The sequence below is a fragment of the Eleginops maclovinus genome, chromosome 19 (genome assembly GCF_036324505.1).
Source record: "Eleginops maclovinus isolate JMC-PN-2008 ecotype Puerto Natales chromosome 19, JC_Emac_rtc_rv5, whole genome shotgun sequence".
NCBI classification, from domain to species: Eukaryota; Metazoa; Chordata; class Actinopteri; order Perciformes; family Eleginopidae; genus Eleginops; species Eleginops maclovinus.
In genome coordinates this window covers 15,261,375-15,284,681 of record NC_086367.1, presented here as the reverse complement: position 1 = coordinate 15,284,681, position 23,307 = coordinate 15,261,375, and the positions used below count along the sequence as shown (strand labels likewise).

The 23,307-nt window shown below is 38.9% G+C and overlaps 2 protein-coding genes across 3 annotated transcripts in view; one reads left to right on the top strand and one right to left on the bottom strand.

The window, feature by feature from the left end:
• The window catches only part of rps6ka1 (ribosomal protein S6 kinase a, polypeptide 1), a 46,362-nt gene extending 46,125 nt beyond the window's left edge, over positions 1 to 237 (bottom strand). For both annotated transcript variants that reach the window (XM_063909121.1, XM_063909122.1), the window contains exon 1: positions 79 to 237. In XM_063909121.1, coding sequence (XP_063765191.1) covers positions 79 to 222 — 144 coding nt within the window. In that variant the 5' untranslated portion in view covers positions 223 to 237. The remainder of the gene's footprint in view (positions 1 to 78) is intronic.
• On the top strand, positions 37 to 23,239 carry cnksr1 (connector enhancer of kinase suppressor of Ras 1). The gene is made up of 21 exons (XM_063909120.1): positions 37 to 272; positions 1,308 to 1,465; positions 3,662 to 3,864; positions 4,304 to 4,388; positions 10,516 to 10,557; positions 10,680 to 10,799; positions 12,898 to 12,957; positions 14,750 to 14,818; positions 15,012 to 15,137; positions 16,425 to 16,540; positions 17,670 to 17,815; positions 18,463 to 18,623; positions 18,730 to 18,763; positions 19,267 to 19,442; positions 19,629 to 19,702; positions 20,070 to 20,141; positions 20,516 to 20,586; positions 21,107 to 21,168; positions 21,251 to 21,341; positions 21,606 to 21,790; positions 22,077 to 23,239. Exons 1-21 carry the CDS (start codon positions 221 to 223, stop codon positions 22,509 to 22,511), a joined length of 2,538 nt encoding a protein of 845 aa, XP_063765190.1. The 5' UTR covers positions 37 to 220; the 3' UTR covers positions 22,512 to 23,239.
• Positions 23,240 to 23,307: the final 68 nt, after the last annotated feature.

Genomic DNA, 23,307 nt, shown 5'->3' with positions numbered 1-23,307 from the left:
GTTTGGGAGGGAGGGGTCTTTGCTCCTGGTCGAGCCTGACAGTTCCGCACTATTGGCTGACAGCAGGGGGACTCTTACCTGTACCTGTGGGAGGGAGTGCCATTCGTCATCGTCCGACTCCAAATCAGGATCAACTTTTCCTTCTTCTAGCAGCCCAAAGAGGTAGAAGTCAGCCAGGACGGCTTGGAAGTGAACGAACGACTGCTGCAGGACTCCGAGCATGGAGCCTATAACGTCGTGGAGCGAGGAGAGAGTCGGCAAGTGGCTCCAAGGTGAGGAACATACTGCGGGTTGTCTGTGGGTTTTTTTTAACACCTTGATCGCCTTTGGCTCGGACGGTTAAATCAGGAATAGAAGCGTCACGCAAATCCCCTTGGAAGTGAAAGGTGGAGGTGGAATGAGGAAGTGGCCTGAGCTGAGAGAAGCAGCCACGAGAGTGTGGTTCTGATCACTGTCAACAACTCAGGTGGTTTTAATAGAAACAGCGGACAAAGTAGTCTTTTGTTCTTCTTATAGGACAATTAGTAGAATATCGACCTACAGTAAAGGGCAGCAATTATTTCCTATACTGGAAACTATGCAGATAAACTCAATAATGTAGCTTTGAGTTACTTCTTGAGTATTTAGTTGTTTAGTTACTTAATACTTTAACTTGTTTACACTTTTTACATTTAAGACGGAAATATTGTAATTTTTACCTACAAAACATATGATCATTGTATAAAATATGATATGTCTGGGACAGGGGCCATTTTGCATAATAAGTACTTTTACTTCTCTTACGTATATATTCTGTTCTTCAAGCTTTTAACCTATATACAATGTGCAATGTAGGATTAGTACTGTACAATGAGTGTCTGTGCAGGATTGCTATTTTTAATTGGGCAACTAATTTGAATACCTCTTTTGCCGCTGGCTGTTCATGTCATAACACAGCCAATTGGTGCTTTTATTTTAAAGAGGTCACAACATCAAAAACATAAAGCTAAGATAATACATTCAAATTATTATTTCATCATCATATAGGTAATTCACTTTTAGTAAGTTAATTCTATATGTCAGTTTTCACAGACACATCTTAGCTGTTTTCAAACGCTCTCAACATGTGGAGCATGTTTTCACACTTCATACCTCACTCAGGATACCAGCAGCTTCTGATCTTCTGCATCTGTTAGTCCATGCTCCCTATGCATGCCTCTGCCTGTACACACATGTGACTTTATGACTGTGTGTGGTTTTAATTTATACTTGTGCGGTGCATGTCATTAAAGCTCTAAAGTGTGTGTGCTTTTGTGTCCTTCTGCCAGGTCTGGATGCACCCCTGCATCAGTACCCAATATCAGAGTGGCATTTGTCGGGTTTGGATCTGCTTCAGCTGACCTGTCAGGACTTGGAAAATTTGGGACTACATAAGATTGGACACCAGGAACTAATACTGGAGGCTGTGGAGAAACTCTGCTCTCTGGTGAGCTCTAAAGCCTAATCCTGTGTTCGTGTACAGCACGTGTTCATAGCAGTGCTCTGTGTATCTACCGCTATGGATATGTTGTAAACGTAAATGTGAGGAGGGAGGTGCTCTGGATATTTACCTAGCAGTCATCTTCTGATCTTGCTGTGGTGTCTTGTTTGTTCTTGTATTACAACAGAGTGTATTTTCCTTTCAGCATCACACTGTTTAAAGACCCTGCTCCTGCACAGTGGATACAGCAGTCATTGGACAATGTTTTTCAGAACCCAGCCAGAATACACAACTCCTCACATTGCCATAAAAGTCCTGCTTCATTGAAGTAGACTCAGAGCCTTTAGCAACATGCAGCAATTTTGAGTTGATTGCTTCCCTTTGCACTCAACTTTTCTATCCAAATTACTCTAGTCGTGCATATCATAATAAAATGGTTTATTTTTTTTTTCAAGCTTACATCAAAGGACATGTCATGCTTTAACTGCAACCAAAGCATATGTAATATTTAAAGCTTGCGCCTAATACTTAACATGCACATTTCTAGGAGAGTTTAATGGGTGCCTAACCTCCTCTTTGATTTTCTCTCCTGTTTTTTCTGCTGTTTAATTAGATGTCCTCCCTGTCCAATTTAGAATGGGGGTTTAAGGACTCTTAAATAGTTGTATTGGTGCGTGTGGGTGTGTTGTTTTCAGAAGGTGTTTGTTTCATTGAAAGGACTAACTGGGCTGGACAGTATCAGGCCAAGTTCCAACTCTGATGCTGTAACAGTCTGTGAACATGAGGCTGAAGCTCAAGCTGCTTAAACCGCTTGTTGACAAATTGTTGAAGTTACAGTACTGCAATACTGATGAATATAGTCATTTATGATACATGATCACATATCATCTGAAAGTATTTAAACAAGTGCACTGAAATTGTTTATTGTACAGTAAGATGAGAACCCAGACACAGATGTCCACTTCTTTGTGTATATGTGTGTGTGGGCCTATCCACCCTGTCTGTCTTGATGCTCTGTGTGCTAACACTATGCTCATTCATAATAACAACCATCAGATGCTCACATGGAACAGATCAAACACATTCAAGTACACGGTTACATAATTGACTACAATGTCGGCGAGGCCATGAAAAATTCATGGGCACTCGATGATGGAGGATTGTTCCGGCTGGTTGATGTGTAACAACAAAGCCTGACCGGTAGGAACCTCTTGACCACCACTGAGTCGGTCACGACTATGACCCGCTTCTCCCTCTGTGGTTGTAAAGAGTCATGTCTCCCACAGCTGGTCAGAAAACTGTGATAACAGGCATAGAGAGAGAAGCTCTGTTCTTCTGTGTTCATTATCCCGTTCTACAGTGTGTTGTGGAAGCTTTTGTTGAGTTGTACGATACTGAGATTTTGATCTACACTTATCATCATTACAAACATATGACAACCATCTACTTTACAACAACAAAACTGCAGTCTAGTTTTGGATATTGAACTTTTAAAAAATCCACTAAATGAGGAAAAGATAGGGTAAATATTGCTTATAATATGGTACCTTTACCTTTTCTGGGTGTATCATACTATTGTGGGCAGTGATGCTAAACAATTGTTAGCAAATATGTGATTTGCAAAAACAAACATTACTGGATGTTTCCCCCTCAGTTTCTCAATATATTTTACTGAAATTTACTATATATACCATACCAATAGTAGTCAGAAAACTTCAATTTATGATGATAAATACATTTTATATTTTGTTTACAGAGGTTTCCTTCTGTAACAACAATAAAGAAAGTTTGTTTTAGTCGGTATTACAATTTCTCTCTTCGCCCGCTTACAAAAACAACAGATGTTTGAAATGGCATTCTCTGGAGTGTTTTAAACAGTATTTTTGACTTTATTTAAAAGTGTACATTTGAGATGTTACATGAAAAGCGATGTTGAAATCAGTATGTAAAATATGTCTAAAAAACTTGACCCGGCCTGCTGTGAAGTGTTGGAGGAGAGGAACTAATGTCTCGAACATCCCAGATTATGTATGACATTGTGGGAGTATTCAGGAGTTGAATCAACCTTTAACCATCCACTCGTGTGTGTGTGTGTGTGTGTGTGTGTGTGTGTGTGTGTGTGTGTGTGTGTGTGTGTGTGTGTGTGTGTGTGTGTGTGTGTGTGTGTGTGTGTGTGTGTGTGTGTGTGTGTGTGTGTGTCAGACGTATGGTATGGGCGGTGAGAACCTACGCAGTCTGACAGAGAAGCTGCGTGCCGTGGCCCACACCCTCCAGATGGGCATCCAGGGTCGCTGGCGCCTCAACAGCTACGATGGACGCAGCACCACCAAGCTGCCTGCTGTCATTCTGCAGATGGTAGTGGAGCTCATCACATCTGCCAAAGGACTCTTCTCTTTGCTCAACAGGTTAGCAAAGAGGGAGTTATCTAACCGTTATATATACAGCACTCAAAATGCTATTCTTTCTGCAGGTATTTTTTACACAGGAAAGTTTCTCTGCTATTTATGATGAAAACACACAAGCTGGTGTTTTTGTTGCTGAATACAAAAATAATAGCTGTGGCTTACATTTTCTTAGAGGTGTAGCCTTTGTTTGGCAATGTTTTGGTCTATGCATTGACTTGCTGTTTACCTAAGGCCCTTTTAGAAACAAGATACCCACAGTATTCCTTTAATGTTAACCCCTCTGTGTTTGCTGTCTTTCTTATTCTTAGATCATTAACATGTCATTGTTCCTTTCAATTAACACTGCAGAATCAAATCTTTCTTCTTGCTTTCAGTAAATCCCCACTGTCTCAGAGGGGATTTACCAGACTTATTTGAAATGTAATCCCTGTTTTTCCAGGTATCAGTTTTCTCAGCTCAGTGGATGCACCTCCACCAAGAACATATTCAACTACTGCAAAGAGCTGGGAGATGTAGTCAACAAGGTTGGTCCATTTATGGCTTTAATTGGTTATGTACAACACTCTTGTGTGACTAATTACATGAACACTTATAATGTGTCCATCAAATGGCGGGCTTTTGCATTACAATTAAATGGCCGGTTTAGCACAATTCACTGCACATACTGTATGTTGATGAGAACACAAGGTGTTTTATCTTAAGAGGAACCACACTTAAATAACCTTGTTTCTAGTTATGTTGACATGCACACTAAACTTCCAAAGAGGAAGTACTACCTTTTGTTTGATTATTTTTTTAAATCACCCCCCAAAAAGCAGCAAGAATACCAGAAGCAACAACATACTCCCTGGTCCTCAGCTAAGCCTGAGTAATGAATTCTTTATCTTTACATTCCTGGCATTTTTGTCAGCGGCTGTACCTTGAAGAAGCTTAGGTTGGGTGGATTACCAAAGAGAAGGGCTTGATTTTGTTTGTGTATACCTCTTCATGAAGATGTGTGAAAGAAATGGAAGGGGAGTCATGTTCATAAACAAAATAAGGGTTGAAAAGTGATTATAAGTTGTAGAAAAGTACAGGCCTGAATATGTTGTAGTGCCTAGGGGGAGGAGGGAGGCAGGGAGGGAAGGGCAGAGCAGGAAGCAAAGGGGAAGGCAGAGAAGGAAGGAGGAGACTGAGAGAGGGATTGCACTGACTTTTTAAATTACTTCTGACTTCTGGGGGAGTGTTGCTGAATGACCAACAGAGAGCAACAGGCAGTGAGAGACCATTAACTCTGAAACGACACTAAAGGGACTCCAGGTATTAAAGAACCTGACAGAAGTGAAGCAGAGAAGAAGACAAAAAGAAGAACAGAATGAGAGATAATTAGAGAGAGGTAAGGAGGCAATCAGGAGCTGTGGGCGAAAAAGGAGGCTCAGTATTGAGAGCAGTTTATATTTAGCCCTCCATAGCCAGCTTTGGACGGCTGCCCCGCACGACAGGTACAGTTCTCAGCTCTGTGATTGGATAGCTCCCTGCAAGGTGACACTTCTTCTTTAGCTGCTTTTGCCCTTAGCTTAAAATGGCTCAACATGCATGTTTGCACACAATTAAGTTTATTTTTTGCCTGATGGTTTTAAGTTAAAGAATAATTTGGATTGCTCTGTTGTTTAAAGGGTTGATAATAATGTGAGGGAACATTCAAACTCCTATAATGATCTATTATAACCATACAAGGATGTGGTTTCTGTGTCGGTGCACAGTAATATTATTCTTATTGACCAGGAGGAGGAAGGAAGTATGGGTTTCAAAGTTATGATGGCATGTTTTTGTCACGGCAAAATTATTCAGATGCCAGCTTGTTGACTGTTGTTTACAATCATGGTCTCCTTGGCAATCAGTGAGTGATTAGTTTAAAACCTCAATCTGTGGTCAGTGCCTCTCAGAGGTTGATCATTGTTTGGTAATGTCTTTTGTTTGCTCAATTCCTGTTTTTGAACTTTGGTGCCAAGTTATGTGTGTGAGTGTGTGCAGGTGTTTTGAAGATGTAGAGAGAGAATTTTGCCCAGTGATTTTAGGCAAATTTGAATTAGTCTTGGAATGCCCATCACACATTTTGTGAACTTTCAACTTTCTTCACTCTCTTAAGCATACAGGTTTTAAATCAGAACTGAAACGTGCCTTCACAAAACATAACTGGAGATACAATCTGCATTGTAGCATTTTTTGGCAGGTGCTGTGTTGGTATTCATTCATTTAAAAAAAAAACCTGTTCAACAAGACAAGAAAATATGACAGATCATTTAATGGCGGTTCAGCTGTCTTCATAGCATTATTAACCTGCTGCTACAGGCCGAAGAGCACATGTAGCATGTATTGTATAACTGTATGACATTACATAAGCTTATGTGTGTGTCCCTATATCATCTGCATTGTATGGTTGACCATTGCTAACACAAATTAGTATGGTCATGGCTTCTCAAAATGTGCTCCTGGGTAATTGAGGGTAGTGTCATGTCCCCACTTCTCTGACGTCTTTGACGTGCTGTCAGGACCCCGTGGCTTCATCATGACGTCCTTTTCTGTAGAACTGCTTCCGGAGAAGTTACACCACATCCTTCAAACCAATGAAAGGACTTTTATTTCCAGTGTATCTGTGTGTGTTCTCGCACCCCGAGGGTGATCAAGGTCAGTAGTCAGCTGGTGTTTTTGGGATCCCACTGTGTGGTTGTTGTGTCATCATTTTGCAATAGGCACACTCTCAGTCTGCTTCGAACCAGCCGAGCAGCAAGCAAAGTCCAGGAGACTGGGCGGCACAAAGAGAGGGCTAAACTGCGAACTTGGATTTGAGAGCAAACAATGAATTTCAATGAATAAATAAGGTATGTGAGTTTCTTCAGTGATTCAAACAAAAAAGGAAAAGTAGAATATTTTTTGCAAAGTTTTACTTCCGGCAAAGTGTCTTTGACCCAAGAACCGTCACCTGAAAATACAATTTCAAGGGACTTCAGTGGTTAACTAACATTAAAGAACTAGGAGCGACTGAAACACTGTTTATTTGTTTAAAAGGGGACATAGTTATGTAATGCTTTTCTTTGACCTGAAACATATCATCGTAGAAAAAAAACCTACAATATTGTTGTTCAATATGCAATTAGCACCATGTGTCTGCTATTTGAGGACATTTAAAAGTTCAGGATGAATGAAATAATAATAATAAGAGGCTTGACAATAGATGGGAGTGATATTATGGGGACTGTACTATGAAATGAGGCCTCATCTACAGAAGTACATAACTTGTCAAACAGTATATGCTGCTAAAATAAATTGCACTTGCAAAATCCAATTTTGAGAGGAATGGTAAGGCAAGAACACGGACATGGATGGGTTAGGAAAATTTGGACGAAAACACAAGGAGCAGAAAAAGTAATCTTCTGTTGTGATGTCTCACAGTCTTTTTATAGGAAGTGTGTGACCTGGTGGCAAGCTCAAGTGTGTAAACATACACCAGAGACAGAACATGATGGGGCTTGTCTTGACAAGGCTTTTGATTTATTAGAAAAAAGCAAAGGAAATCTGTTTTCTATTGGCTCTAAATTAAACCCTGGGTTATCAATTTGTGTTTAGTGCATCGCAGTTTCTGCCTTTTTGTACATGTGTGTCCATGCAGGGCTTTGTGCATTCTTGTTGTCTGCTTTTTCCGAGTGTAACACCCACATAATAGCTTGTATTTGTTTCCTAGACAACTATAGAACGAGAACAGCTTTCAGGCACAGAGCGCTGCTGTAAAGTTAGCTCACCACCTGATCAAGCCACACTCTAGCCTTCACAGCACAACATAAGACTTTATTATCAAATGAAGTAGGCATACGTTACCTAGCTGTGCAGCAAAAGGCACTCTGTGAAATAGTTTTCACTCTTTATGACAATGTTGCAAGCACATCTAAGGTCATTTACCAAAAAAGGGATCTGAAATGTTCTTTTTCTCAGTAACTCTTCTTAGTGCAGCACATTCTGCATGGCTTTGTCTGCCATTTATTGATGGGGTGTGTTACTGTTGTGGCTAAAAAATAACTACTGTTGCTACAAAGTAATGGAATAAAAGATCAGTTTTGAGAGTTGTTGTATGGTATGAGCTTTTGTCCTGTTGTTTTGGAGCAGTTGCTCAAGAAGGCGGTAGTGCTGTATTTGAATGGGGCTTGCTTAAAAACCCAGTGCTACAGTGGTTTAAATATTATATGACTTGATCTTTGTAAGTTATGGGAGGAGTTGAAGTGGTTAATCTCTAGTGGCTGTTTGGTCGGATTTGACAATTTATGCATTGAAATGCTGCAGGCTCTCGGGGACTAAACATGTCCAACCCACAGCTCCTCTGCTCACATCCTCGTCTCTTTTCTTCTCCAAAGACATCATATGCTTCATATCAATGTGTGTGTGCAAACTGTATACGCTCTGTAAAACTGATGGATATACAATGTGTTTTTTAATACTTGTTACTTCATACTTGATGTTAATGGACTCACTAGTGTGTGAAATAGGCTCAATGACATCAGAAAGTGATTATGGTGGTGGTTGTGAGCTTATGTTTCATGGCAGAAGTATACCTGTTGCCAACTCACAATCTCAATGTGTCATTTCCTTTAAAAAAGAAATGCAGAACAGGTTGTCATGTTGTGGGGGAGCCTCCAGCAACTCAAAGTAACACTGAAAAGCACTGGTGTGGAAGTTGCTGGGTATTTTTTTTACCTTATGCCTAAAAATCAATGGTGATATGCTGGAAAGAAAGAGGTGTTACTAATGAGGCGAAAGCAGAAATTATGAAGTGTGTAGTAGGAGGTGTCAAGAACATTTAAAACTCCATTTCCACTACTCGGCTTCTAAATCACACTAAGAACAGGATCCGGCCAAGTACTGAGATGGTTTCTGTTCTTGGATTAACTAAACCACTGTTTCAGTTTTTGTAACAATTTAAACTGTGAATCCTGTTGACATGTAGCGTAACTTGCTTTGCAGCGGTTAAACAACATTCATTTTTATTTCCATTTTATTAACCATTGCGTGGATTGCATTTAAATATTTCTCAGACATCGACTGTCCTCGTAGGATTCAGCATCAAGCACTACCATGAGGTTAACATATAGCCTAACGTTAAATGTGTACAAAACTGTTGGACGAATTGCTCTGAATTGTGGTACAACTGTTTAATGTTCCCTTTAAGATGAACTGTAATAACTATGGGCGTGTTTACTTGGTTCAATGCTCTGGTGAATGACCAAATGCCTCAGCTTTACCTTTTTTTTTTAAATATTGCTAATTAGCAAATGTAAGCATGCTTGCATCAGTAAAGCAATTGCCATTGTTAGCATGTTAGCATGCTGCGTTAGCATTTAGGTCAAAGCATTACTGTGACCTACAGGAGTGACACAGAGTTGCTAACACAGCAGTGGATTGTAGTAATTCTTTCTTGCAATTTGGTCAATTTCTTATGGGATTTTCTGGCACAAATACCTCTTAGTGGCTAAAATTAACCCTAAATCCTTTGTCAGATGCATTTACCTCAGTCTGTTTACACTAATAATATGTTGTTTGTACAATCAGGAGCTTAATTTGAGGAAGATTACAGACGGCACTATACATTTCACTATTATATTTTTGTACTGTAAAAATGATATTCTGTTTTGATCAAATCTTGTCTTTTATTATGTTTTTTAATGCTGTGAATGAAGCCCAACTAGCTACATGCAGACTACTTTGCTCAAGTAAAGCTCAAGATAAAAATCGTTTGTGGTGTAAATAAATATATAAATCCGGTTCTGCATATCTCAAGTAGTCACACTCAAAAGCAAAACAAACAAACACCAAGTGGCCAGTAAAACTGAGCAGCAGTCATGACATCAACCGTTCCCAGTCCTCCCCCCTCCCCGTGTCACAGCCTTTAATTAGCCCAGAAATCCAACCGTGTTCCCTGTTGATCCCTCGTTACATTTCACAGGGATTAGTTTCCCCTTACAGCCCTTTATGTAACTCATCACATCATCAGGCCTTGCAAAATAGGCAATAATGGTATTTGGCATTAGTCTATTCAAGATTATGCTATTCTTCACTTTGTAAACATTTACCCTCTTGTCTGTTAACAGTTCATCAGCTCTTCCATTCAATGCCACCCCTTCATTTATTTGGTTCCCTGGCCAAGTCATAGGCCTTTAGGTGCACCTTTCACTTGACCACAGATTAAGCTTTTAGTTTCACTGATGATCAACTGGGAAATTGACCACATGAAGTGTGTTGTACATGCATGTGTGCTTGTGGGGATTAGTGTGTTTCCTCGGGTAATGTGGACATTGCACTCCACAAAATCAATGGCCCTCTTACTGGACTGTACATTTCATAGAGTAAGTGTAATGTTTATTTTCCTTCTTTTTTTTTTTTTTACAATTATACAATAGTGCTGCTGTGATATCCAGTAAAATACCAGTAAAGGTCTGAAGTGATGCCTAATTTTCCTTCGGATTCCCTTTGACCTTTCACTTCCTGACTCATGCTGTGAAGAGAAAATAGGACATGAGTTTTGAGTCAGATTGTCCCATTTCCACAAATCAATTACAGCTGCGGTGTCACTTTGCTACACTGTTTAGATGGAACTAATGCCATGTTGTTTCACTCATCGTATAGGATACCACTGTCTATGAAAAGGAGAAGGACATCATATCTGTAGTGAGTATTTGTATATTTTTACTGACTAAACTACATTTATAATCGCATCAGTTTCCTTTTATTTTGTGACAAATTGAATGAGATCCCTTTATAATAAATGGTGTTTTCTTTGTATTCTCTAGTGCCGTCAGTTGGTGTCTGTGTGTGATGAGATCCTGAGTTCGAGCCCTGAGACTCTTCTTACCCACAGTGCTCAGCTGGAGAGTGTCGACCTAGTGCCTGTGTCACCTGGTGATCATCTGGTAAAGTCATTTTGGTCTAAATAACTGACCTTTTGTTTTTATTAAATGTGGACATCTTGGGGCAACACTTGATCCCATTTTTATTCGTGGTATTTTCACATTTCTTGGGGCATTTGTTCCCTGTTCCACCGTTTTATTTCTGACTCTCACTAATTTGTACAGCATTACAGTACTTTAATCCTACATGAATTTATTTTAGAACTTGAAATACTGTGATGTGTATTGATTTGACGTATTAAAATGAATGAAGAAAATAATCATGGGATTAATCAGTAAGGAAAGCTGTAACAAGATCAGATAAGATGCACCTTTTTAAACCCCTTATTAAAATTCAGATGTCAGAGCAGCAACACTTATAGGAGTCTAACACAGGACAGGAGTTGTTGATTCACCATTATTATCTCCATATACTTAATTCATCTGTAAAATTCTGATAATCAGCAATCAGATATCTTTCCTTTTCACTTCTGGGTGTTTCTTTTTTTGTTCGTCTCACCTGTGCAGCATCTGACCATTTCATCATTGCCAGGGTTTTAAAAATCCTGTGACCATTTTATCGCTTTAGCCGCTTGTTGAAAAGTAACCCATAAACATTTTTCTTATCTTCTTTTATTCTCTTTTTTTCATTTTTCAGTATTCATTTTCTGCCTTCATCTCTGCCTGAAGTTTTCCATTATCATTTGGATTCACTCTTTTCTTCTTTCACCTAACTCAAGGTTCTCCCTTTAGCCCTCTCTACCCGCCTCTTCCCTTCTCTTAGTGCTTCATCCTTCAGTCAGTACATTCAGTAAAGCAATTATAGCTTTCCTCTTCGCCTGTTATTTGCATAATCTAGTGTGCTTTTAGTTCATTTTTAAGTACGCATTCGTCCAATTTTTTCCCCCTTTGTGTGCTCAGCCCATTAGGTAAAAATCTCCCATGTTAGATGATAATAGCAGTCCATTTGTTTCTTATAAGCAGATTTTTCTGCTCCTCACCTCTGAAGCTGTAGCTAAGCTTCATGTAGTTTTTGTTTATTGACACGTAGTTGCATGTGTTTCTGGGTGGTTGCAGGTGTGTGAACGGAGCAGGTTGTAGCTAAACTGTTTGGAGAACTTCTTCACAATTTTTCTTTAGTGGACGAAAGTCATTTAAATGAATGAGCTCAACAACTAGCAACAAAACATGATGATCCTTGGCTGACAGAGAGGATTTTATTGAAACACATCAGAGTTAAATGAAAACATGTTTAAAAGTGATAGAACTAAAGACAGCAGGAAAGACGAGTAAGGCCGGAATAATTACAATTCACTGAATGTAAAAACACATGACCCATAATTGCTTCATTCAAAAAGTAAATGGGAATCTAAATTAGCAGCAAAGCTCAAGGAAATCGGCTGGGTTTCTATTTGTTACTCATGTCCTATAACTGCATGTACACGCTTGCATCGTGTACATGCAGTTATAGCACATGAGTAACAAATAGAAACCCAGCCAATTTCCTTGAGCTTTGCTGCTAAATGTTTTTGATTTGAAGCAGGGGAAGTAATGGTTTTATTCCTTTTATTAATGTACAGCATTGTTATAAACTACTACTCTTCCTATTAGGACATCTCGCATATCAGAACTCTGTTTTGCAACACTGTTTATCCAGCAGCCTCCACTGAATGGCATATTTGACTGTATGAAAGAGGCTCTTAATTATATTAAAAGGACCTAGATTTTTTCAGCAAATAGGTTGATAGATGTATGATTATATACAAAATGTACTAGTCTATATAGGGAGGAAATCGTTTTTTAGGCTCTGCTTGTTTTTAGTTTAAATCCATTCATGTCTCTGTTGCAATGTGATACATATTGATTATGTGATCTCGGCTTTCTGGGGTGTGACAAGTTGGCTCTCCCTTCATCTATTATGACTCAAAAAAATCAATCAATAAAGGCTGATGGGTAATTACAGTCTGAACCATCAATACATCTGGAGACAGACATCAATATTCCCTAACCCTCCATCAGTGATGACAGTAACAAGATAAAGCAATGTTTATGTGTCCATTATGGTGTATCACAAAGTTGATGGTTTCACTGAATCTGATTTCTTTGTTTTTCTCTTTCATAGGGTATTGAGATAACATCCACCAGCTCCAGTAACCACTTCGTGACCGGGACTGCTGCTGAGGTCAGACTCTCATTTACCTTCTCTGTAGAATCATAAATCCACATGCAGGGTTAACCAACTCTGTGCTCTTAACCAATCAACTGCCACTCCTAAACTCCAGATGAAAAGGTTATCTTCAACTATTTGTTGTGTCTTTGCAAGAGCCCTGTGAAAAAAGCTTAAGGTTACAACAGTTTCAAATTTTTGTATTCCTGAACTGGTTCTGTCTTGTTGAAAAATGCTCTGACATGTCAGATTTCTGATCCAGATGAAACTGGAAGTACATTTATAGTTGTGAGAGTGTAAAGAAGATGAATCATTGTTATCCCATTTCTGGTTCTCTTCTAAGTTTGTGAAAATAAGATTTAATATAGAGGGTTTTTTTCAAACACATTGATGCCTTTTTCTGCTTTACATTTTGCTATGCATACTGAGTATAACACATTTTTGATATGGAAACATGAGCTCTGGACTAAGCAGAAATCTTGGAAATCCCCTTGGAAGTACTTTTGTGTGACCCATTATTTTTAGCTGTTGGCTTATCTTTCTTTGCATCACTGCTTTGAAATTAAAATCAATCTGATCCCTTGTGCTGCTGGCATTTATAAATATCTACTTGAAGCTGCTTGTTATTAATGCTGCAGACTGCATGTCAACACAAACACATCTTTCAGTACATAATAGTTGCATGTGTGTTGTGGCACGTCTGATAATTAAAATAAACAAGGTATCCATTTTACTCTTATTAAAGTTACAGATGGAGATAAACTGTGCAATTGTACACATTCCCCTTATTTTCATTTGTTTATATTCCATTTGTGTCAAGCTGAATATCAAGTTTATTGTTAAACTAAAGGAAATCCTCCCGTAGAAGGAGCAGAGATACATGACCTTCTGAGAGAGCTCAAGACCAGTTAGATAAAGAAAGCTTGTGAAATAAGCTCCGGAGCGATACAAAGATGGAGCCGTGTTTGTCAGGCAGAATACGGAGGGCTTGTAAAATGAGTGCGAGGGCAGTTCTCCTGTGAGACAGAAAGACGGAGATGTTATTTTCCATGATGTCAACATCAGAATACCCTCGACTCCCTTGCTACTGCACTTACATCAGAACAGCAGACTGCTAGGGAGAGACGTGACCACCGGCCACAAACACACAAACAATACAGCCTCTGTGCATGATCTTTTTGCTGCCTCCCACAGAGAAAGTATCCGTACAATTACACAATCAACCAGGGTACTGTTACTGTAAGGTATCCACAAAGTCAGTTCAGCGGATCACCTTAGGATTCTCATGTCTTGTTTCTCATTAGCGTGGGTGATATAAGTTTTATTACTGAAAGACTTTAAACTAGCATCGTAGCTATTCCTTTTATTACTTGTAGTTGTATTTTATAATTGTAGGCTATATTTTAAATAGAATTGTGTGTTTTGTCTTGATTTGATTTTCCATTCCAATTAACCAAGCACAGACATTTACAAAAGGATACATACCATTATATATTAGTATTCATTTTAGGATCCTAATTTGTAAATTGCTTTACTGTATGGCAATTTATGATAAACTGCCATGTCATAAGAACAAATATTACTTTTATTTTTCATTTTTGGAAATATCAGTAGTCACAAATCATGACAAAAAATGTATACATCAAAATGATAAAGTGTTAGAGGAGTTGATAAAAAAGCCCTCAAAGTTACAAGAAGAGTGTTTGAGATAAGTTGTTCCAAAATAAAAGTAATAAAGTCAAACTAATTCAGCTGGCTTTTATTTACTTTGAGTTTTTATTTTTGTTGATTTTCCCTTCTATTGCAGTCTTCAGATGATGCCTATTTGAAGATTTTGGCTGGAGATGAGGTGATTCAAGTCAATGACCAGATAGTGGTGAGTGTAACGATATATACAGTATTTTTACATTATGTGTCAAAGCTCCTTTGAATTGTATATTCTCTCAGTCTGATGTCTTAACTATAAGCTAATTGAGACAGCCCTGTATACATAAATGTTCCTGCTAAAAGATTCTATGTCTCATTCAATAACCTTCAAAGTGTAATAATGTTCTGTTTTGCTGCATTAGGTGGGCTGGAGCAGAGCTAACCTTGTGAAGAAGCTGCAGGAGAATCCCAGCGGTGTGACTCTGGTGCTGAAGAAGATTCCCGGGTCAGTGCGACTCAGAAACCCTGTCCGGCTCTCCTCCAGACAGGTCAGGGATCATTGGCAAATGAAAAGTGTGAATATCCTGTATGTATATTCATTATGAAGGAAACTGTGATCCGTTGTCGTACGGTCCAGGAAAATTGAATTGATTTATTACTAGTTCCCAGAGGATGATATTCATAATGTTAGAAATGTATCTCCCACTTTATTACACAAGGCGTTTTAAAAACAAATGGATAGATTTTCATCAACATTGCTTTAGTTATTCATAGTCCAAATATCATATAATTCGGAATCTCATGTGCGATTGAACTACTTTCAAGAAGCTGTACTGTAAAAATATATCATTTAGATTTTATTTATATTATCATTCACTGAAACAAGAGAAGACAGAACGTGATACATTCTGTGACATGAATAGAATATCTTTATAATTAATGAACAATATAAATCATGACATTATTGTGCTACTCACAAACAGTATCTTCACTACAAATGCCATTTTGACAAAACACGAGGGAAACTGTGCATATAATCACTGTATACCAGGATGCACAATTACTCAGCCCACACAGGGACTTGAACGTTTCTCAGGCATGATATTTTTCTTGTTACTCATACTTAGCTTCATGAGCTTGTGGGCCTGAAAAGTTCATTTTGAAATTGTGAATTCAAAGTTTGTAAAACCATTAGAAGAAGCCCCAAGACAACAGTGTTCTGTTTCACATGTACAATTTACATTTTCTGCCACTTAGTTTCCGTTTAGGATAATTACACCCAGTTTGGAACACCCAGTCATCATTCAGAAATTGTCATATTCACACAGTTTGTGTCAGGGAAACCCGAAGCTCATCATGACAATCCTCTCCTCGATTTCCATTCAACATGTCATGGGATCCGTTTCCACAAACACTTACACCCAGTAGTCACTATGGCGACTGTTGTTTGTCTTTAACTACACACTGAACTACATATTGAATCTCAGATACACAACCTGTGCATTTCACACCCCCTTGTGACTATTACCATGTTAATCTCAGATCTAGCTGCAGCCGTAGGGTGAGAAAACGCACATAAGGAGATGTAATTCAGCTCCTTATTGCGCTTGCTAGATACCCTGCTTTAAGCAAGAGTTTCAGAGACTGTATGTTTGTATGTGTGTGTGTGTTGTTTTCTCATTTCCCAAACCACAGAGCGAGTGGATGGAGACCTGAGGAGAAAGCTGCTATTACAATCCACATGACATCCGCCTCCTTACCCTCCACTAACCCCTAAATAAACACAGTTTAGAGAGCGCACTCAAAGATTGGAATATTTGCTCATTTCTTTTCAGAAGGAGGAAGAGGAGAAGGAAGAGAGGTCAGAGGGGGAAGACGACGAAGACGAGGAAAACCCGAGACACTCCATCTTTGAGAGGGTAGCAGCCTCCGTCAGGTCTCTGTCTTTTAGGTGAGAGTATAAATGAGCTTTCACTCATTTCATTATTTTTATATTTCTGGTTGCCATTACGGACCCAAGTGGTTTTCGGTAGGATTTAAAGGTGGCTGATCTACCTGAATAACTACAATAAGGGGAAAAAGTGGAAGCTAAATGAATTGCAGAGAACACATACAAGGCTTCTATTAAAGTTGCCAAGTATGATTGAATAATGCATTCCTACTCCTACTAGTCAGCTAATACAAACACACTATTTCAACAATTGAACCTTGACGGCACTAGCAAAGAGGACTAGAACAGTAATTATAGGGGTTGATACCGTGTACAGCTCCACTGTAAATTGCACTCAGAGAGGGCCGTGTCAGATCTGAAACACAGAAGAAAGAAGACATAAACCATACATGAACAGACTGAAAAGTGAATGAAATGATTCTTTTGCCGCTTTTTTCCCCTCTGTTCCCCAAGTCTCTCATCTAAAATACATCTGCTGTCTTGAAAATGAAATGTTAACTATTTTATTTTCCCTATAATCAATAAAATCAAGTCTGTTTCTTGATGTAATAACTGTAAATCTCAGAGCTGATTGGACTCAACCATCAAGGACTTACCCAATAGAGCTGAACCTCCCACAAGCCCTTTTGACCTCATTAATCTGCCAGAACCTGGTACGTTTGCGATGAGGTCACACTGCGAACGCTATAAATTCCACCATAAAACACACCCTCAACCCACGGCTGACTGGAAATGAGAGAACAGGAAAAGATGAACTGATCGATGAATAGATCAGGGAGTTTTGGAGAGATAAAGGAAGACGCAAAAGAAGCAGGATAAAAAAAAGGGAGGAAAGAGATGGATATGCAAAAGAAGACAGTGTGAGCTGATGGAGAGCAGGCATACTCAGACAAATGGAGGGAGTAGGCGGGGATGTTGCATTACAGTTGTATATTAACCTGTCACATCCTAATACACTTTAACTCCAGTCTAGGGAAAGAAAAACACGTAGGAACTTCAGACTATGACATACAGTACAGAGCCATATTTCACCTTTTTAAAAGACAGCGCAGGCACATCTCTGATAAAGCTTTTAAGAGCACCATAATGCACCATATGTGAGTTGTTTTCCATGTACTTTCCATTGCAGGAAAGCCGTTCATGGGCCAGAGGTACATCAACAGCCTGCAGGACAGGACGAATCAGAGTTGTCCTCTGATAGTCAGCTGGATGGGACTCTGAATCTACCTTTATATCAAAGCCAGCAGGGAGGGCTGTCACCACAGTCAGCCTCAGGTAAGAAACACAGGAGAGCGGTTCAGAAGCTGAATATTACAAGGAACATAAAGCAGAGTTATTTTCTTAAGAGACTGGTGTTCTTTGGTTAAGAGATATGAAAGAACAACTACTGCGTAAGCCTTCTAAATATATAAGAGAATGCAAAATAAGGTAAAGAAGGAAAACCAAAACACACCGTCTGCAGGTAATGATGATGAAGCCTTAATACTTTTGCTAAAAAAGTATGTCTTGAGTAGATGGTCTGAGATCTCAATGTAAGCAGTGTAGATGGTGTTTGATACATGTACAATTTTCTTAGTTTTGTAGCCTCAGATTGTGGGTGCTTTTAAATATTTATTAAAATGAACTGAATTTTAAGTATTTTTTTGGGTTATGTTGATTTGCATAGACAGTGACATTAGAAGGATTTCAAACTGTGACCTTAAATGGGATAAATGACATGAAGACACAAAATTCTCTACTAATGGAAAAGCAGTCGGAGTAATACTTAGTGGGATGGCTTACCTACGATTTGTACCGTGCACACCAATAAGATTTGTCGCCTAGATACAAGGAAGTCAGTGTTAGAAACTACTTTATTCTGTGCTGTCACATTAACTTGACTGTCAACACAAATCGTATAATTGACACTGTATGTTTCTCAGGGGATTTTGAGAGTTTAAGGCTCTCACCAAGACTGAGACGAGACCGGTCTCCTTCACCCAGAAGTCCTTCTCCCTTTGGGTTATCCAGAAGTTCTTCACCTCTGGGAGTCGACCAGGAAACAGCCAGCATAAGTTCCTGCCCTGAAATGGTGGGACACACGGTAAGAGCGAAAAAAGAAAAATATGCAAACATCTGCTTCCCCACTTTTCATTTAGTTTGACCTACCTTAGAATTAAACACTGAATAAATGTGGCTTCTTGTTTCAGGGCAATAAGGACACAAACAACAGCTCAACAAAAGGTAAAAGTTGAATCTGCTATACTATGAATTTAACTTTGAATCAAAAACAAAATAAATTGCACTGAATGGAAGACCGAACAGGGTTCACAGCAACTCAAGGTTAAAAAGGTTCAAACAAAAGCATGTATAGCCGTTGTTTAAGAGCAGAATATGAAAACAAACATTTAGAAAATATTCTAGAAAATATTAACTAAGGATTAGCAGACCAATAATAGGATTTAACATGGACTTAATGGACATGGTTCTACTAGAATGTGCCATGCTGGGAAGAAATAATAAGCAAAATCCACAAGTTGGAGAGCTATTTCCTACTGAATATAGTTATTGAAAACTGTCTGAGGCCTATTGTTTAAAAAAAAAAGGAGAATGTGAAGTGTATCAAGACATTGTTGCGCACTTCTAGAGCTCTCTGTAATGCAACACTATTTTTTCAAAGTTTGTATTAAAAAAAAAAGACACTTTTCCTGCTTTTTCCCTCATTCTTTCTCCTTTGACCTCCTCAGGAAAGACGACGGCTATGAGTCGGCGCCGTGTGTCCTGCCGCGAGCTGGGCCGACCCGACTGCGACGGCTGGCTGTGGAAGAAGAGGCGGGAGAGCAGTGTCTTCATCGCCCAGAAGTGGCAGCGCTTCTGGTTCATCCTCAAGGGGCCGTGTCTTTATTGGTACACCACTCAACAGGTGGGAATAAAACCATGAGAATAATTCATCCAACAGGAACCATTTAAAATAAGTTGTACCATCAAAGAGGATTTTAATACTGTTTATTTGTATTTAATGTATAATGATTAAAATACTGATTTAGCTATCTTTTCTTTAGCCACTCTTATTCCATATAACTTTGTAAATTGTGTGTTTTTTCTACAGGATGAGAAGGCAGAGGGTCTTGTCAATATAGCCAGCTACAACATAGAGAGCGCTGGAGAGCACAAGAGAAAATAGTAAGTATGAACTCCAAATAAAATATATATTTGATAGCTATCCATAAATATGTAACGTTTTTTATTTCGTTGATATTATGAAGGAAATAGTGCATTAATCAAAAAGCATTTAAGTCCTTTTGGCACCACTGGGTAGAAAGGAAACAAAAACCTTATTGTTTCTGTGCACAATGGATGTTCTGTTCAGGCTTTTATCGAACCGACTGTACGTGATGCAGTGAACTATGCTCAACCTTTTGTCTTTCGAACTTCATAATTAACCTTTAAAGAAAAAGTGACTGTTTTATTGGAATCTGTATTCATGGAGATAATTTGATTATATACATCATGTCTCTGTCTCTCTCCCTCTGTTCTCTCTATCCATTAGCGTGTTTAAAATGTGCCACCAGAGGTTTCACAACTTCTTCTTTGCTGCTGAAAATGTCACTGACATGAGCAAGTAAGTTGGATTAATGTTAAACCAAGGCATTCTCTATATACTTTTTCTTTGTCTTTTACTAGGCAGTACGATATTGCAAATATGGTCTCCAGTACTTGATTTCTTAAGCAAATGCCCGGCTCTAAAATGCATCTTTATAATGGTAAACTAGGTGCTTCAGCTAAATCTAATGTCTTCACTCGTTTTTTTGTGAGCAGTTAGAGGTGCTAAAACAGACTCTAACAGATGCTGGCCTGCACTGCCCCCTACAGTTCGCTTTTCAGGATCCTTTTTTTGTTTGTTTTTTTGTTCTGTTTGAAGTAATGATTACTTTGTTGAAATTGTATTTGCTTTGTCTGTGTTGATAAAGCTTGTCTTCACTTTTTTGCCTTTAGGTGGATCAACTTTCTGATCTCAACCATACAGAAGCACAAGAAGTTTCACACAGGCCCAGACAGTGAAGAAGGTTAGAAATATTACACATTCATATTTCTTTACTTGTGTTTGAACTTCTGAAAGGTAAAATCTTTGCCATTAAAATTGCCTGGTGGAATTATTCAACCAAAATGTCTTGCATTGCCTTTGGTGCGAATAACATTGCATTGCAACTGTTGCATGATGTGTCCCTTTGTTGGTGGCACAATAATGGGCATGATTATGTTGTCTCCAAAACCATTCATGATCACGACACCTCACTCATATCATGGTCATTCATGAGGGAAAATATATATATCAGAAGAATCCATTTATTTTTTACTTTGTAGTTTTATTATTTATGCTTATATTAGCTTTAACCAGCAGAGTTAACTGGGAACCTATTGTTTTATTATTTTATTTTAGTGTAACTAGCCTATTAAAATGATCATAAAAGTTGAATTTGATGACATTTTTACACTTTTATCTGTATACCAGATGCTCTAATACACGACGATATAAAGTGTTGTGGTGGTTTCAGTAATTTAACACCTGTGTTTATTTGTGAACAGAATGTTACAGTGAGACTGAATCAGAAAGCGAGACATCACCTTCACCTCGTAGAAGAAACAAGGTCAGTTCAGTTGAAGTCAACACATGCATAAACATATACCACCGACCATTTGAAGAGGCATTCATATTGTTATGTGTCTCAGAAAGTGCAGTCCCACACTCTGCCTCGCCCCAGGGGGAAGACGAACAAGGTGCCATTAACTAGTGTTGTGACAGGGGGCAGCAAAGGAACAGGTATGTGCTGTTTAACTGTCTCAGCTCTTTCTTTCTCTCTCAATGAATCATTTCTTGAATATGTGAAGACTGTGTCACTCTGATATATGTTTTATTTATACGAGTGGAAAAGTCATTTTCATCATGACATGTTTTCTTGACTTTACCCTGAAGATGTTTGTGTTGAGTCAACTGTCAACAACACCTGTGATAGTTTGGATTTAATAGTATTTGTATATTTCTCCTTCCATCCTTATTCCCTCTCTTGGTCTTCATCCCTGTCAGAAGGAGGACCAGTGGATGAGATGGGCATGATGTTAAACAACATAAAGGAAGGAGGGGTCTCTCTGATAGGCCATGAGCAGCCCTTCACACACGACCACTTCAGGAAATCGTTTATTCGCCGCAACAAGAACCCAATCATCAATGAGAAGGCGCACACACTCAGAGCACTTCAGAGCACTCTCAAGGTGAGCACAAAAGAACAAAACAAACACATTCAAACACAATTTATATAATGACATACTGATACGGGTCAAACCAACTGCTACATTTACTGATAATAACACAATACAGATACAGCTAATATAGCACTTCCCCGTTAAAAACAACGACTGGAGGATAAGGAAATAAGAGTGATCCAAAATCAATAGCATTCTTGTACAGCAAGTTAGTTGTGTTCAGGCAGTGAGAATCAGGATTTTTAAAATATCTGCTTATATGTGCATGGTCACTCAAACCCCTTTCACTCTACAGGCCAAAGAGGTGGAGCTGCTGCACATCAACAAACTCTTAGAGGAATCAGATCAGTCAGCTTCAAAGTATCGTCAGTGGAAGGGGAATAACGAGGAACTGGTTAAAGAAATCGAGAGACTGGCCACACTCAAGTCCAGCAAAGGTGCTGAGGGCGCAACAATGCATGACACGCCCATTGAGGAGGTTGCCTTGGAAACCGTCGATAAGGAAACAGCCTCCTCGGAGACAGAGGGCGCATACAGACTGAGCCTCAGCGACGGGGAGCAGCTCGTGGACGCCGAGCCGGCTGATATTCACCTGGAGATCCCACAGGGTTCTCCGAGCCCAAGTCCCGTGTTAGAACTCTCTTTGGGCTCGCTGCAGGATTCAATAAATGAAAAGCTGAGTGAAATGGTGGAGAGCGGAGAAGCCGCCGAGAACTACTTCTACATTTAAACCCCACACTTGAACAGTCACATCACTGTAAAGTTGCTCTGTTTACTAGAATCAGACATGAGGTTTTTCATGCAGAGGTTGAGAGAGATTTGACTGTGTCTTATGCTGACATAATAGGATTGGTACAAATTGCCAATAAATCTGCACTTTAATCAAGTATGTCAGTGAAATGCATCAGTGCAGATTTGGACTTGCTCACAACAAATATGTCAAGTTTACAGCAGAGAAAATGAACAATTTGCCAAGAATCAATCTGAGATCAGTATGGATTTATGCGATTCTAAAGCCATCTTGCTTTCCTAATGATAGAAAGTAGAACTTTCTTAAAATGTAATGAGAATTTGTAATATAAGTCATGACTATGTAATGTGATATGTAAATACAGTTTTACTATAAATACTGTATGTATTTGTTTATTGACAGTACCTTAATAAAAGGTATCAATTTTAAACATTTGCTTCAGAAATACTTGAGATTGAGATGTTTTCTCTGTAATCTGTTCAGCCTTTTTTCCCATGTGAGAACAAAGTGTACTTCACCACGTACATGTAAAGACACAAAGTATGAACCTTATAGTGGAGCTGTGTGACAGCTCTGGATCCGTCTCTTTATTGCCCAAGGCTGCCGCGAATGCAGCAAATCAAGTTGAGACTCCTTAATCGCTGAGAGGTCTATTCACTGTAGTATCGATCAACCTAATAAAAACGGAGCAATGATGATCACTGAAATCTGTTGCGAAGTTTGTGTTGTGGTTATCAGGATAACTGAATGGGAAATGACTGATAAAGCATTGTGT

Coding starts and splice junctions, on each gene's coding strand:
- cnksr1 (XM_063909120.1), top strand. CDS start 221: ATGGAGCCTATAACGTCGTGGAGCGAGGAGAGAGTCGGCAAGTGGCTC. Junction 18,624..18,729: donor CTGAAATGGTGGGACACACG/GTAAGAGCGAAA, acceptor TTCTTGTTTCAG/GGCAATAAGGACACAAACAA. Junction 20,142..20,515: donor AATGTCACTGACATGAGCAA/GTAAGTTGGATT, acceptor TTTTGCCTTTAG/GTGGATCAACTTTCTGATCT.